The sequence below is a fragment of the Loxodonta africana genome, chromosome 18 (assembly GCF_030014295.1).
Source record: "Loxodonta africana isolate mLoxAfr1 chromosome 18, mLoxAfr1.hap2, whole genome shotgun sequence".
Lineage (NCBI taxonomy): Eukaryota > Metazoa > Chordata > Mammalia > Proboscidea > Elephantidae > Loxodonta > Loxodonta africana.
The window spans coordinates 37,820,768-37,838,483 of NC_087359.1; the positions used below are offsets into that span (position 1 = coordinate 37,820,768).

The 17,716-nt window shown below is 42.4% G+C and overlaps 1 protein-coding gene across 2 annotated transcripts in view; it reads right to left on the minus strand.

Annotated features, from left to right (window-relative positions):
* Positions 1–249: 249 nt before the first annotated feature.
* SKAP1 (src kinase associated phosphoprotein 1) overlaps positions 250–17,716 on the minus strand; it is a 297,177-nt gene continuing 279,710 nt past the window's right edge. For both annotated transcript variants that reach the window (XM_010594359.3, XM_064271181.1), the window contains 2 exons: positions 2,566–2,674; positions 250–631 (listed from right to left, as the gene is read on the minus strand). In XM_010594359.3, coding sequence (XP_010592661.2) covers positions 2,573–2,674 — 102 coding nt within the window. In that variant the 3' untranslated portion in view covers positions 250–631; positions 2,566–2,572. The remainder of the gene's footprint in view (positions 632–2,565; positions 2,675–17,716) is intronic.

Sequence of the window (17,716 nt, forward strand, 5' to 3'; positions counted from 1 at the left end):
TTGTTTCAGAGAGACTCAGCTCATAAGAAGAAGAAGAAGAAGAAAAGTAATTAGTCAACCAAAGGAAGTCTCAGAAACTGACCAGAACCAGACAGGTCTGGGATCCAGAGACAATTCTGCCCCTGAAAGAGAATTGCAAATCCCCTTCTCTGCTAGGGCTTTTGTTTTCTCTCTGGTCAACCTTTCCCACTTTGGAGATGGCAAGAATGCCCAGAGCTGGCATTTTTGATACCATTACAAAAAGAAACTCAATACCACCAGACATGGCAATGAACCAAATCTGAAGTTTATTTCTGCTTTTCAAACCAGTTAAAATAACCAGCAGCTTCCTTCGCCAAAGGTTTCTCTCCCTTTCTCACCTTCTCTGTGACAACCCCATGGGTAAGGCAGAAGCGGATGTGTGGGCATGCTCAGGATGAGCTATGACAAGGCTGATTTCGCAGCAGGTTTGATGAATGTTCCTCTTCCTACTTGTCTTATTGGTGGTTTACAGTCACTTCTAGTGTCAGAGACTTGGGTCTCTTTGGTATAGAAGAGTCCATGGCATTGGTGGGGGCAGCAAGGGTGGGGCATAAGGCTTCTGGATGATCAGCTTCTTTATTAAGGCAGAATGGAGAGAAGAATATGTGTCCTAAAGGAGAAAAATAAATGTTTTTATGGCTCAAAATATAGAAGGTATAAAAGGGCACAGAGTGAGAGTCTCCCTCCTACCCTGTCTCAGAGTCATGTCATTTTTCTGTCCTTAGCTGCTAGCTGTTGCTGTCGAGTCGATTCTGACTTGTAGAGATCCTATAGGACAGAGTAGAACTGCCTTATAGGGTTTCCGACAAGCAGCTGGTGGATTCAAACTGCAGACTTTTTGGTTAGCAGCCCAGCTCTTAACCGCTCTGCCACCAGGGTTCCTTTCTGTCCTTAGAGGCAACCAATGTTACCATTTTCTTCTCTCTCCTCCCACAGACATCTCATACATATAAAATAAAATATGCATATATAGTTCTCCATCCCATTTTTACACAAATGGAACAAATTAGCATCCTTTGCTTTTTTTTTTTTTAAATTTACCAGCATATCTCAGAACATGGTCCCTCTCAGTGCAGAGAGCTCCCTTCCTTTTTTACTGCTGCATAGTAGTCAAGTCTCTGAATGTGCTATAGCCATCTGACTAGGTCTCTATTGAACATTCAGGTCATCCCCAAGCATTTGCTATTACAAATCACCCTGTGTGCATATCCTTTTGCATGTGTACAGGTGTAGCTGTAGGATAAATTCTTAAAGATGGAATTGGTGAGTCAAAGAGAATAAGGAGATAAACAACAAAGTGAAGTAGATTGGATTTGTTTAGATTTGACAGAAAAATTCCAACCCTTCTGCATTCATGGTGAAGAAACAGTCCTCATTGGGAAAAGGCACATAAAGTCAAACCTTGAGTGACAGGCCTGAGCTGGTGCCTTATAGTTGGACAAAGGCATTGGAGAATAAGATGTATCCTTATGTATTTTCCTAAATGAATTCACTCAGCTGCCACTGCACACTAGAGTGGGCCCTGGTATGGAAGGACAGTTTGTGTCATTGTCACACTGATGTCATCCTTCACCCCAGCAATAAAGGCTGCTCCCATTTCAGGCTAGAAGATGGAGCTAGTGACATCAAACTAGCCTTGGGTACCCTTCATCACCATCCTAATCCTGAACAAAACCCACTCTGCACAAAAGTGACTCCCATTGTTACCCCACCCAAACCAAGCACTCCCACACTGTTTATGGCGCATAAAGCTTGAGTCATATTCTTTATTGCTTAAAAGTTAATTTGGTATGTTCCATGGCCTCATACTAGATTCCTATCTTGGCCAGTCATATTGAAATACATGGGGAAATGGTGCCCTGGGTTTGAGAGCTGGGATACGGAAACTCAGATCCATCCTGTGACAAAGATTCCTAGTTATCCCCCAATATCTATTTCCCCCTTTTATATAATAATGACCCCCTACTCCTACTTTTAAGCTAGACTCATGGCTACCTTGAATAAAGTTTTCTTTGCAGCTTGGTGTATCTGTGTGTGTGATTTCTGGCCAGTGGGTTATAAGTGAAACTGATATGTGCATTTGTGAAGTGCCCTTAAAGGAAGGGGAAGGTGTGCCCATCTTCTTTCAGTTTATTTTTCCTGCTGGGTAGGATACAGACATAATAGCTGGAGCTGAACCATCTATCTTGGGCTATGTGGTGACCTTGGGAATGCTGGCCACACACAGTGAGAAGGTACCTAGATATCTTGGACTACTCACCTCCAGACTTTTACAGAAGAGAAAAATAAATTTCTATGTTAATTTAGTCACTTACTTTGAGTTTTCTGTCACTTGTGGTTGAACCTAATCCTAACCAACACAGTCTCCCAATTTAGGAAAAACAGTCCCAGACTCATTTTCTTTCAGTGGTGAATCATCAGCATTACTTTTGGAAGTGAAAAAAAGCTACTTCACTGGTAATTCTCATCTTCCATAGAGAAACAAAGGCATGGCCAACAAATTCCACTTAACTAGCAGCATTCCATTGACAATGGTTGTGATACCTGGGCTTCATCTTTCTTCCAATTCAAAGGCAGTGGTGAGATACTCCTTTGGAACAATCCCAACGAGGCTGTTCAGTTCTCCTACCCACCAGCCATACATGTTATATTCCTGCAAAATTAAAGAGGATGGGTTCAGTTGGGATTTGGTCATGCTTCTGTTAATCTTTTATAGTGGTCACATGGCAGCTTCTGGTGGGTGGTTTCTTTGTTTGGCACTAAGGGTATGAATTGTTAACACCTCTGATGCAATTATTAAATAAAAAAAATCATCTAGAGGAGGAAAGCAAACTCTGCTTTCATTTTGTCATCTTCCTGTCTGTACTGTAAACTTAACACATGCAGAGTAAACATTTGATGTCATTGCTGAACCTAAGGAGGATTTCTTTTACCAAGCAGAGTCTCATGGCCACTTCAAAGAAAGTTGGGTGCACCCTAAAATGCCAGAACACTAAAGATATCTGGGGAGAGGAGGTGGTTGGGTCATAGTTCAAATCAATAATATTTACCAGGCATCTTTTTGCAAAGTGCTGTTTGAGTTTCCCATGAGATACGTAATGATGAACACTGCTTACTTCCAGGGAACTTAAAGCATAGAGTAATGAGCTCTGCAGTCAGACAGACTGGGATCTAATCCCTGCTCGGTCATTTAGTAGCTGTGTGACCTTAAGTTCTCCTAGCTTTAACTTCCTTATCTGTAAGAGCAGGGATAATATCATCCCTTCCCTACGTTATGGGGAGATAAGTGATACCAGTGAAAGGTGCCTGATACATAGTAGGTGCTCTAAACATTGGATTCCTCCTTTGGAAGAGATGGGAGATTGAGAGGTATGTCAATAATGAAAATAAAAGGCAGAATGTAAGTGATATAAGGGAGGAGCAAACAAGAAAGGGGTGGAGAGGGTTTAAAAGAAGAGGTGATACTACAGGGTTGAAGATGGTGCTCCCTGGAATCAGAAGAGCTTCTCAAAAGTACAGCAGTTACTGAATATTGTAGGACTATTCCTGAAAGGACCAGGAAATGTTTTCTTTTGAAGGATGTAAAATTTAGGATGAAACTTTAAGAACAGGAAATATCTCATATTCCAATTCAACTGGATTTGGGGTCCCCTGGAGCTGACTCTGCTTTCTGCCCATCTGGCTGCTGAGTTGTACAGCGCATAAAACTGGTAATGCCTAAAATTCAGTGTCTCTAGCATTAGGTGATGTATTGTGATCTCCCCTCCTTCTACTCTGCCTCTGTCCTTCCTCTCAGCAGGTGACCTCTTCTCTAACTTCAAAGAGAAAAGAGAAGCCATCAAATCTGACAACATCCAGTCACCAAAGCAGGAAACGTCTTTCCTTTTAATGGGCGGTGGCGGGGGGGATGATTTAAGACTGTCGCTCACAACATGTACTTGTAACCCTCCCCGTTTCTTAGAGAGGAGGTTCTGTGGAATCTACCCTCTGCCTCCAGTGTAAATGCTCCTCGTGTGACTACTGAAATGCGTTCAAGTTCCTTTCATCTTTGAAAACAACAGCTAAATAATCTCTACTTCAAAATGGAACAACCAGAACGGAAGTAATGAGAATGTTCATGCATTTTGAAGAATGTCACCAATGTCACTGAATAATTTGTGTAGAAATTGTTGAGTGGGAACCTAAATTGTTATGTAAACCTTCACTGAAAACACAATAAAACGTTATTTAAAAAGAAAAAAAGATAAACTTCTAAAACCTAAAAAAAAAAAAAAACAAACCATTGCATGTCTGCTTCCCATTTCTACTAGTTCATGCCGATTTCTAACATTGCAGTCAAACTTACTACACTTATTGCTCCAATGTCTTTCTTTCACTCTTCCAGACGCTCTGCTGGGGCTTCTGCTTCCTTCACTCTGCCGAAGCTCTCTCTCCACGGTCTCCTTATTGCTCAATTTCAACTTCTCAGACCTTAACTTACTTGATCTCCCAGCAGTACTGGCACCATTGACTGTTCTTAAGATATTTTCTTAGTTTCTACGATAATTTACTTTGGTTTGCCTCCTACCTCTCTGGCTGCTTCTCCTCATTCTCCTTTGCAGGCTCCTCTTCTGCTATTCCTCTTTCCAATGTGGTTGTTTTCTAGGGTTCTGTCCTGACCCACTTCTCTCCTGGTTTGGTGTACTTTTCCTTGAGCAACCTTATGCGCCTCTGTGGCTCACCCACCATCTCTGTTAATAACTCACAATCATAGCTCCAGCCCAGATCTCTCATCTAAGTGTTGGACCCTATCCAAGTACATGTGGGGAATTTCTGATGGTACCACCAATTAGCTGTGTGACACAGTATGTCCTAAATTTAACCCATTATCCTGCAACCACCCCGACTCTGACTCCCAAGTAATCTTCAACTCCTGTGTTTACTACCTCAGTGACTGGTACCGCTATGTATTCAGTTACCCAAGCCAGAAACCCAGGAGTTATTCCTGATTTCACCTCCCTCTTCCAGTCGATTCCTGAGTCCTACTATTCTTTCTCCAAGATATTACTGGAATCTACCTACCATTCCCATTGCTAATGCCTTAGGGTTATGTCATCGTCATCTCCATGAGGACTACAGAAACAACCTCCTAATTGGTCTCTATGTCTCTATTTTTTGTTCCCCTCCAATCTATTCTCCATTCTGCAGCCAGAATCTTTCTACAATGCACATCGATAATGTTTCTCTGCTTGAAACTGGTGTACACAGCCATGTGTGACCTGGCCCCAGCCATAGCCCCGCATTGTCACTCACCCCCTAACCTCAGCGCTACCTTCAGTAAAACAGAACTTCTCCCAGCTACTCCCATGGCCCACAGGTTCTCTCACCTTGGAACTTTTCCGTCGCCTGTTTAGCCTTTTCTTCCCCGCTCCCCTGTGTGAGACTCGCTCCTAAGCAGCCTTCAGATCTCAATTTCTGAGTCCCTTGCTCTTTGGAACCTCTCCTTTACACTCTCTACCTGGGTGGGGAGCCCCGGCTATGTGGTCCACAACAACCTATGCTTCCTGGAAACATGCTCGTCCTGCTGCCTTGTATCTGTGTGCCTTCATCTCAGAGTCAATCACTAGACGGAAAGTTCTGTGAGGGCTGAGACCTGGCTGGTTTTGTTTGGTGTTGTATTCACAGCACTGAGCAAGGTACTCAGCAAAGAGTGGGGCCAAATACATATTTTAAATGCGTTTATGAAGAAATGAAGGGAGCAGTGGGGATTAGTACTCTCATTTGAGCAGATTTAGTTACAAGATATCCCCTTGGTGACTGAACTGGTTGTGGCAGGAAGAGAGCAACCGCCTTTGGAGACAGTCTTCTCAAATGGCTCCCTAAATACCATGAAGTGAGTCTCAAATGCCATAAGAAGTGAGACTACTGAGTTGATCCTTAAAGAACCTGGGAACTGTCTTTTTAAAATCAATCTTACACAAACGTATGTGTTCACTACCTCTCCCCTTCTCTCTCCTACACTTACCTTCTCACTTTCTCCCTTTCCAGGCCAGCTTTCTCTGCCACTCTGCACTGCATTATAGAAGTTACCAGAGTTCATTAGCCGAAGCTTGTCAGGATGTTTTTAAGCTCCCCTTGGTACAAGTTATGTTGTCTGTTTTCTAATACTGAAGTTAAGAAGTTAAGGTAGTTTCTGCCTTAAGTTTTCTTACAGTGTTGTCTTCCGCTTACCACCTAGCTGGAATGTCTACAGGGCCTTGCTGTGAAGGGGAAATGCACACTCTACCTTCCTTTTCCACTGTTACTCATAAAACTAGCTTCAGCTTTTCTGCTATTTTCACAGGCAGAGGGTGGGTACAATGTTGTCTGACAGTTTTTGATCAAAGTCAACCTGCTTAAACATGTGTGAAGTGAGGTCTTCTGCCTGCCAGATGCTGTCATCTTTACTACCTGCAGGGGCCCAGATAGGGCATTTTTTCCCTGGGGACTGTTTAAGGTCATGACTTTGACTTACTCTTCACAGCACCTCCCTTGAGCCTTAATGCCAAGAGTAGGGGCAAAGCCTTGGGAAGTGCTTTCTGCCAACTTGAAGAGGGTGCAAACAGGAAGCAGATGAAGCTCAGCAGGACACCTGCAAAGGCCGGGCTCCCAGTCAGTTTGCTCTTGCTTGAGGGGAGCATTGACCCTGCCGATTGCAGATGTAGTAGCCTCGCCACGGTGGTAAGAACTGATATTAGTGGAATCAACTCTCTGCCCTTCAAAACAAAAGAGCAGGCAGAAGTGTGAGGAGGATGGCACAGTCTCAGAGACCATATGCATCCTGCTGTGGGAGCCTGGGAGCTTAATCAAAGCACCTACAAGTCCTATGATCAGACTATCTTTTCCAGACTTTATTCCTTGGCTGGATACCCAAAAAGGGCTGCAGGGCTGAGATGTTTAAAGCCTGAATGGAAAATTTCTAGCCTTCTTTCCCACTACCACCCCCCCCATGCATTGCTCCAGCCCAGTCTGAACACCACTAGGTATTTTAAAATAATTTCTACTTTGATGAATTGCTGGGGAGTCCACAATTGCTCATAATCAAAGGGAGAAAAATGCAAATGAGATCCGGCCGAGAACTATCACCGCCAAACGTTTATTTCACTGCACAGTGCCAAAAAGAATTAAAACAACATTAAACTCACAGCAATCATGTTTAAGCCCTCGTTTCCAAGTGCCAAATTGCACCACTCTGGATCATACAGATGTTCGTTAATTATGCTAATTTTTATTAAACTATTAAAATGGAGAGAGGACTGGCTCAGCCAGGCAGACCCCAGCTCTGAATGAACTCTGCTCTTGTCTAGAGGTGCTAATTTACTGCATTTTTATTAAGTTGCTGATTCTTGGATTTTAGTTTTAGGATGGCAGACAGAACCAAATTCCTGAGATCAATGTTTTCAACGAAGTCTGACTTCTTTGTGCCCAGATGTTTGGAAAGACTGGGAACATGCTGAGAGGCTCCGAAGAGACTTGAAGTCCTCAGTGTGGAAGGGGATCTACCATCAAGGTTGGTATATACACCTACAAGTGACAACGTTAGGGCAACAGACTTATAACATGCACTCCACTTGGTAATTCTATGTACTCTGTGTATGGACAGGTAAAGCTAAGATGTTATACAAAGCTGTTGATTACAGATGCTCTAGATAAGAATATAAAGATCTATTAAACAATGACAACAAAAAAACTGAATCCCTTCACATCAGTGCTTGCTTCTTGCCGCAAGGCCTTTCTAAAAGCTTCTCACTTGAAGGCAGTACAACATGTGGCTTGTTCTCATCATGGATGTTTCTAGGCTTGATTAAATATCTGTTTCTCTCAACACCAACCTTGCCCACCTCCTTGAACCCCCAAAATGACGGAGTTTTAAAGTGAAGACTGGTTATTTGGCCTCCATTTTCTAGTTGAAGCTATTGGTCTGGAGGAACAGAGCCTCCAGTGAACCTGAAATAGATGCAGCTCTCACCATCAGCAACAATCAAAAGTGTTTATGGGGGATTGCACACTGCCATAAAAGGATTTATGCCTCTAATCTCCATCAACAAGAAAAAAAAAAACAAAAAAAAAACCAAACAAACCCTACCAAACCTGCCATAAAAAGAACAGCAAATTCTATAAACAAAAAGCAGTATGGCCACCAACCACGGGCATGTCGCACAGCTTGACTCTGCCTCAAGTGGTCTCCCTATTGCTGTTTATGCTTTCAAGACTATCATGGACCTCCTCAGTGCTCCTCCTGTCACAAGGCTCTGAGTCCCTGTGTGGTGCTGCAAATACCCTGTCAGTAGGTGTCAGGGGATATTGGGGTGGGGGGGGGACCAGCAGGCGCCTATGATAAGCCTTAAAAGAGATTAAATACCCCTACTCCATGATTGCTACATTTTAATTTCTCTCTTCCCTGCTGGTTCCTATTTGTCTAGGCTCTTCCATGGCTCCCCTGGAGTAGCACAGACATGACCTGGAATGACCATCCTGTCTTGGGATGAAAATCCAATTTCTAGGCTCAGTGAATCCTAGGCTGTTCCAACAAAAGGAACTCATCACCCTCTAGGGCACAGATTCTTAAGCTGGAGTCTGTGAACCCTGGCCTCTCTATGGGTGGACTTTAAGGGATCTTTGAATTCCTTGGACTTGGTGTAAAATTTGTGTGCACATGTACATGTGTCTGTCCCCGGGGTGAGGTGAGGTCAAGGCTGTTCATCAGATTCTTGAAAGGTTCTGTGACTCCCTGCCATTTACAAACTAGTGCTCTAGAGTGAAAATACAGAGGTTTTTTCCACCTGGATCGGCTCTTGGGCCCAGTGTCTCTGTGCCCTTTTTTCCCCTTAAATACAGTAAAAGAAAATTTAAGAGTCCTCCATCCTTCCACACTGATTTTCCTAGGCTTCAACACTCCAGCTGCAGAGTATGTTCCTTTCTTGATAGGCTGACTGAGCTTGCTTATCTCTTCCAAAACACCACCTCTTTAACTGTGCCTTAAAAGTTTGGTATCTTCTTATAACTTCTGTTCAAATCCATATGACAGTTTTTGGAGCAAGCTGCTTGACCCTGTTGGTTCCTGAGAATGTTCCTAATGGAAACGTTCTCTTTTCATACTGAATTGGGCTTTTATAAGCCTCCATGGAGCAAGATGCTCAGGAAACATCTCATACTTCTGTTCTTTTAACCATCAAAGTTCACTACATCAATGCTTGTAAACAAGAGGATTTCTCTTCAAGAGAACAATCAATCAGCTCCTAACACAGAAGATCAATAAATGCTTGATATATGTATGGGAAACGCTAATCAATCACAGAATTATTGGTTTTAAGATTGCTTATTTCTTTTATTAGTGTTTGTGCATCATACATTATTATTAGTAATTTGAATTCCTGAGCAGAGTAGACTGTACTATTCCATGGTCAGCCAAAAACATTCTATTTTTTATTCTGGATTGGCCCACAAATTCTCTACCCCTAAAATCCAGCTTTGGAAATGTAATGCTTTCTTAGGATATCATAAGTTATTAAGTAAATTGAGAGCTCCAACTCAGCACCCCTCCAATTGCTGAGAAAAACAAGGCTGGGAACAGGAATTGCTCACCAAACAGGTACCAGTTGTTTTTAGCACAAATGATTTTATGCAGAGGTTCTCCAAAGGGAGAGAGGAAATGGTCAATTGGGTGAGTGGTGGATTGGTGATGTTAGAACCTGTTAAAGGATTGGAGCTCAGTGCTTGGCTGAAAACTTGGATAGCTTGGCAGCCTCTCCAGGTTGTTTTACACCTTGTCCTAAGTTCTTGGCAATCATTTTTCTCTTTTCCCATAAATTCAGAGTTTTGGTCTATAAACCATAATAAAAATGAATTGTGAAATTTGCATCAATTAAATCATTTTTATTTATTGTTGCATTTCAGGGAAACTGCTAACCTGGAGTTTGATGGGCTTGGATTCAGGGAAGGATGTGAGTCTAAGAAAGGGGTCAGGAAAAGGCTGGGTGGTCAGCGAAAGCAGTTGTGGGTGTCTGACGACAACTGTACAAAGCACACCCCCAGGTAAGTGGTGAATGTTATGAGGATAAGAGGAATATGTCAGCTAAACAAGAGCCTGAAAGCATTTGAGTGTGAGGGCCGCAAACGTTCGCTCTTAAGTCTGAGGCTTACGTCCTGAATAGGGTGTGCATGGATGAAGTCAAGGCCAGGGAGTGTGCAGGGCCCTTGCACAAACTGGCTGCTGCTGGTGACTGAAATGCGTGCAAAACACAGAGCAGATGTGCAAGTATACGAGACAGAAAAATCATAAGGTGTGAAAGTAAGAGGGAAGGCGAAACAGGGCTGTAAGGAAAGAAAGGAGAAAGAAATACGCAACTTAAACTTTACCTAAAGAGGAGAGAAAGGCTAATAGGGAAGATAAACACTCTGCAAATGGGAGAAAACAAGGTGCCAAGTGCAAAATTCAGGAACAATAGAGACAGCACCATTTCGGAGTTGATAGGATTGTGATACCATGTGAGACCGGCGTATTAATATGTATTCCATAAACTGCGCAGCTCGCAGCTCTGCACAGCTCTGTTTTGCTCTGACCGCAGTACCAGCCTCAGGCACCACAACACAATTTGGAAACAATGTGACGGAAATGTTTAATCTGCTCAGCCCATCTGTGCTGCGTATTTCTCCAGATCTCCCTGAGAGAGGCGCCTTGAATCTCCACATTGCCTTTAATATTCTCCTAAATCACCTCCCCACTGCACTTCAAGGGCCATTGCTACAATATCACAGGTTCATCTAAAGTGCAACGGGGAGGGGGTGGGGGAGGCGCAGGCCGGGATATTTTTTATTTTAAAATAATTTCCAGAGATCGTCTTTTCTGCTTCCTTTAAAAAAAGAAGAAAAGTTATTCTACTGTTGCCGTAAGGTTATTGAGGTTGTCTCGTGCAAAACAGGGTAGGATAGAGTGGAATCATTCTCCAAAGAATTATTTTTATTAATCTCGATTCTCTCAACTGGACATGGGAGGGGGTGAGCAGATGCTTCTTTTCTCTTATCTCTTTTTTCCTGCACCTTGCTGGGGTGATGTGTTCATTCGGGGCTGATGCCTGTCTGTCTCATGCTCTCTGCATCGGGTGTCGGCTTGGTAGTTCCCAGGCTGAGCCCTGACCCTGTCCTGCTCTAAACAAAGCCATTTTACTCAGAACAGGTATACCATTTAGTCCCTAGGCTACATGTCCTTTTCAGAAAGGGACACTGTTTATTATGAATTTTAACTTAGAACCTTGTATTTTCTCTCTTTAAGTACGAATGTTGGGTGTCAGATTTCCATGGCCTTTTCCCAGTTGATTTGGCCAGATTCAGCGGTTTGTGGCTGGACTGTGGGAAGCTGGGGTAGGTTTCAGAAAAAGAGGGGATGACAAGTCACCACGTTCCAGACCCTAGACAAATTGAAGAGAGTTGCACATCACCAAGAAAATTAGGATTCCTTTTGCTTTGTGAATTAAAGAAATGAATAATTTAATCTTCAGGATTGTTCCAGCGAGGGAAAGGCAACGTCCCAGTCGCGGAGCCCTACAGCCTGTCAGTGTGTTACATCATCTGCACACATAGGCGTTTCCATGACAACCGCTTATAGCTTCATTTCCTGGATCCCTCTAGGGGGTGTCACAGCCAGATCCACCTGCTTTTCACCCTACCCTCGGTGGGGTCATGGTAAGGTCACCAGAATAAATGAACGCGGGTACTAATGATCTGTTTACCGCTGTTTATGCTCTGTGTGTGTCAGGGGCACGCACATTTAGAGAGCTCATTATGCTTGCAATTAGAATGCACCATCGCTAGATATTTAACTCCTTTTTCTTTTAAATTAGCATTTTAATAACATTCTTTGAGCAGAGAAACAAAATGACCATTTTTCACGGACAAACTTCTAGCTGTAGGTGCAACTTTAACGGCAAAGTTGTGAAGGGGAAAGAAAGAATAAGAAAAAAAAAAAGGCCATTTTTACTACTTTCACCCTCCTCCTCACCAAAAGGATATTTTTATTTGCTTTCTAACACACTCAATTTCCTAAATTTGTTTTGAATCCAATTATTTTGGGTGGTTTAAAGTACTGCACTCTTGTTGGACGGAAATTAGCAGCGATTGAAATTAACTTTTTACGTGACCTGTGAAAGGGGCTGAAATAATTACGAGTGTGTATAAGAAACCCTCTCTCCAAAAGACCCTTGCTGCTGGATCGGGCTGTGTTCCAGTGATTACCATGATCAGCATATCTTTATACAGTAACTGCAAGGGCTGTTTCCTTTAAAAAGGTGATTGCAATTATGGTTTCTGTTTTATGATTCTCAGGATTATTTAATAAAGGTAAATGATGACAAAAATTTGTAATTATAGACAGGATAAAAAAGAAGCAGAACAAGTTAAAATAATAACACGACATCATTTGCCATTTAAAGATGGCGAGATCTTGGAGCATCAAAAAGCAGGGAACAAGGAACAGGAAAGACACAACGTAGAGACCTGCTCTGTCAGAGTGTTCTATGAGGCACTGCTTTTCAGGAATCAGTCAACACCTTTTCTAGGTGTTTATAGATGCTCTGTTTGTGGAAAGTAGAGTGAAAAATAACAATTTGAATGTTTCGATTATCTTTCCTAGTCCGTTCCATTTTCATTATTTATTTCCTATAAATCGGGACCTTTCTGAACATAATTCTGCAGACAAGGAGGTGGATGGGACAGCCGATGTGAACGAGGAGATAGATGGTGGGTGCGTGCAAGATAGATGCTATGCGTTTATGAGAAGGAGCAGTAGGTCTGCCTGTGAACAGCCACAAAGTAGAGCAAGCAAGCGTGTAAACTATAACGGGTATTTATAGGTGGGAAAAAAGGTGCCAGGGAAGACTGTGTGGGAACAGGCACACAGCCTCAAAAGGTTTGCTTTTTTCTACCCTCCTGGAATCCACGTCCAAGTTCTGCCTGAGACGGGACTCCTGTTTGCTGGGGCTCCTATGAAATCTCACGAGCCTTTCCATGACAACAGACTGGGGATTTCACAGCCAGAGACTTAGGAGGTCAACAGTTAGGAGAGAGAGATCTTTGTCAATATCAAAACAGTCCCACCAAAACCCCTCCTGCAGAACAGGAACAATTTAAAGACGTGCGGCTGGGGGGTGGCGGGGGGGGGAGAGTAGCATTTATAAAAATGCAGGTCTAAAATGCTTATGCTTTTGTATCAGCTTAGCTGCACCTTAGAATCTACCATTTCATAAATAAAATACGGATGGCATAGACTGTAATTTGGTATAGCTATCCCAGGACATATCTAGATGCACTTCTGTTATTTTAATTAAATACTGCATTATGGTTTGTGACAACTACGTAGCTACAGCGTAAATGAATTCAGAATTAAAGTGTTACTTAGGCATCCAGTAATTTTTGTTTCATTCCTCAGTTTTACAAAGCAAATCACTATAAAATCAAGACGTTTGTTCATTTACAGATGGAGCAGGGTGGTTGCCGCTGTTTTTTTTCTTCTTAATCCTTATGCACAAAAGGAAGACAGAGCTCAGAGTCTGGCTCCCAACACTCTTAGCTTATGAGCCACATCACAAAGAAAAACACATCCTCTTGACTATAATGTGAAATGCTGAATATTAACTGCTGGTATTATGCTTATCTTTCTAGCCGGGTTCTGTCTTTTAACTATTATTCTGATGGGCTGCAGTCTTGCACTGCCAGGAGATTTTTCTCCTTTGTTTAACAGTTAGAAACCTATTTAATTTAATTAAAAACAAAAACAAAAACAAAAAACAACTTCAAGTTCATGATGCTCGCTGGAAGTTTTCAGCATTTGGAACTCTTTCCAAATACAGAATATTGCGGGGAACAGAGAAACTGCCGAGTCTCTTTGCTAAAAACATGACGTGCATTTCTGCATCTCAAAGAAAAAATAATTTTTTTTCATTCCAGCAACATTAATGTTTCCTTAATGAAACTGGAGAGAGCATTATAATTTGATATAACCAATTGGTTAGTTTAAATGTCACTTCACCAGCGAATCACGAGAAAGGTTCAGAATGTTCACATCTATCAGGCACAGATTTTCACTCAAAATTTGTATGGTAGAGTAAAAGGAGTTTTGGTCAAATCTAGGGTTTAATTGTATCTTGAATGTGTCCTAGGTCAAAATAAAAGTTTTTAAATAGCAAGTCTGTCTAGTATTTCTAGTTTGAGAATCAATACAATCTTTCTGTTAGCTTTAAACACCACACATCTGGCAATATCTGCTAATTCTAGTGTTTCTGTCTTCTAAACAATTACCGCACACATCCCTTAACTAGTCCTATAAGCCGCACAGAAGTTACTGCCCCGGAGGTCTGCACTGAGGTTATAATTTGCTTCAGTATTTTGCTAGTTGGGTCATACAGCTGAATCCATACACCACCAAGAAACGCTGCAGACAAAGGTTGAGAAGGCTAGATTCCTTTTGAGAAAATAATTACACGGAAACAAAGCTTCTGTGACTCCTCTTAAATAGGGCACCTCACCAAAATGTCATCAGGCCTCTTTGGCAGATTAGTGAGGAGTTTATTACTAAATCTGTCTAATAAATGTGCAGTTGACTCTGGAGGAGCTGCTGGTTAAAATACTGGCAGTGGGAAATGGAGGGAACGTCACAGTTAAAGACACAAATTTTCCCCATAATATATTCGAATGGAAACCTCTGAATCCAATGCTACATGGGCATATCTAATAAATTCACAATATTTCCGTCTCAACAGCCTTCACCGGTTAGTTTTAAAGATTTATGTGGTAAAAAATTACTCAGTGATGAATATGGTTTATTCTGGGCAGTATTGGAGGTATAAGGAATTAAACTACCATCTTTAACAGTGAATTTATTATTACCTCTGTCAAAAGACGAAGGCTTTAACAGCATTTGTTATAAATTCACTGCAAAATAAATGGCTGGAATTTTTTATACTGGAGTTTATAAAGCATTGGGTGATTCTGAACATTGCTTTTGTGGTTCTAGGTAAATACTTCTGTCTGGGTGTCGTAGTTAATTCTCTGGCCTGGGACTTTCCATCCGGAGTGGTGTGTGTGTGTGTGTGTGTGTGTGTGTGTGTGTAAAGCCAAAGGTCCTGTCCAGGACAACAGTTTAGGAGTAAGAAAATTAAAGAGAAAATGCCAGTTTTGTTCTCTGTTTTGAAAGTGAGTTTTATAATAAATGACTAAGGCTTGGAGGGTAAGGCTGATGTGCAACTGGGCCTCTTGTCAGCAGGTTTACATGCATGCATATGCACACACATATACACACAGCATACACACTCTCCCTTTTGTCCTCTCTTGGAATGGGTGTCCCCTCATTTATAAAAATTACCTGGAAGGAATGAGGCTGCCAGGGTTTGTTCTAGACGATTGGTTCCTGTCTGGGGGAAAGGAATGGCCACTACTGAATTTGACCGGTGTATGACCGTTGCCTTCCAGCTGACCCCAAATCCTCCTAACTCTATAGCCTCCCATAGGGGTTTTTAATGAGAGAAAACACCATCATCATCATCATCTTCGTCATCACAGCACAGTGCTGACCTGCTTGTTAACATGAAATGGGGTAGTGGGGACAGCTTCTGCTTCTCTTTCGTACATCATAAATAAGGAAAGATATTTTCCAGTGGTATCCCCTTCACCCCCCTTTGACTGGGTCAGAGGTGAATAATAGCTTTTTGACAGGCATTGATCAGTTTCATCACACTGTTCAGGCAGCCTGTGCCCCAGGTCTGTATTCTCCCCACTTACTACCCCAAATTATCTCTGATACATCCTCTCGCCCATCCCCCACTCAGCCAAGCAGAGGGCATGGTGCCTGAGGAAGTCCTAAATGGACACTAGATGTCACCAAACACCTCCTTTCCCTCAGAGCCCTGAAATTAAAAAAAAAAAAAAAATCCTTCGTTTAAAGCAATTGAAGGAATTAACTTATCTGTTTTTATGAGGGTTGTTGTCACATTCAACTGAGCACACTTAAAAGAGGAAGTATTGCTGCATTCAGATAATTTTTATAACATACAAATCTTTTTTGGACAGGTTGGGGTCAAGGGAGGGGAAAGGTCTACATTCTTTAAGCAGCCCTTTGAGGGAGCAGGTGGAGAATACTGGGTTTTTAAAATCCCATTATAACAGCCACTGTGTTATGTTAGCACAGTTCAGGTGTGTGGGGAACAGGCCTGTTGTATTCAGATAACCAGAAGCTGGGTTTGGAGCTGGGCTTTGAACTGGTTAGTTCTGGTTGGAACCCCTGCTGGGAATAAGCATTTCCACCCCAGATATACTGAATCAGAATCTACATTTTAACAAGATCCCCAGGTGATTCTTAAGTGTAATAAATTTTGAGAACCACTGCTTTACTAGTGGTTCTCTGAATTGGGCCCTAACCAGCAGCATTAGCATCCTCACCTGGGAACTTTTTGGAAATGCAAATCCTCAGCAGAGGTTCAAACTGAAATAAACCTGTTCAAAGCCCTGGTTTGGAGCCAGCATCCAGTCTGGATTTAAGTAGCTCCAACTCAGTGCTGGAAGCTAAAGGTCACCTTTCATGACAAAGTTGGCCCATCCTTGTCCATAGAAGGCCACGGGCATCTGACAGCATCATATGTTCAACTTGACCTGGGCTATAAAGCTCCCTGTTTTACATGTCTAGTGCACCAGCAGCGAAGGCAACTCAAAGCCTGGCATGTTTGGGCCATGCTCTCCCAACTCCAGCTAAGCCACCACGTAAGTATAAACTTTATGGGGGTACTCATTCTGGAAACTGGGGCTGCCCAACTTGTTGCTCCAGGGCTGATTTCCATGGAAATAAGTAGCTGGATCTGGCCTTAGAGGTGTCTAAGGGTAACTCATGAGGCACACAACACAAGCCCAAGAGATGTATCCTACTGCCTCAGTTTACTTTAAGTAGAAGACCTCATTCAGGGACCTCGTCTCCATTCTAGCCAATTGAGAAAGAGTTTCTCTTTCTTTCTCTGTAATTCACTCTTACCTGCTGGACAGCTCATGTTACCACCATAAATTACTTCGGGAACTGGAGGCTTATTTTTTTAATGGGCGTTTATTTAAGAGTTATCTTGCATAGTAGAACAAGCGCCTTTATTATTTAGAAAGAATGTAGGCAATGTTCCCTAGTGAGAGACCTTGCAGCCAGGAAGACAGGGTCATGACTCTAAAAGCTGGGACTTAGTGACTTGTTTTACCCAAATAGAGGTTCCTCATCTCCCTTTCTGCCATTACAACAAATGCCTATAGAAATGTTGGTCCACAAAGGGGCTTGGAGATCCTCAGAGAAAAGGAACTAAGCCAGGGTACAACGCTATCACATGGAGGGTGATTCAGCATCTGCCCTGCCATGCCTGGTGGCCAGGGTGAATGGATTTTTGGAGTATACCTGTTGTTGGATCCCTGCCAAGTACTGATGGCCACTAACCCCCAAATCACTTTCCCTCGCTGTTGATATTTGGAATGTCAGATAGGACTGAGCAGCAGCCGGCGTGTATTTCAAACACAGCAGATGGATTTTTATATTAGCTCCTATTTCATGTTCAGGCAGAGCGACCGCCACACTAAAACCACAGCCTCGATGCTGCCGAGTTTGCTTCTGTGAGATTAATTCTGTGAAATTAATTGGGACAAGATTGAAAAGGAAATTAAA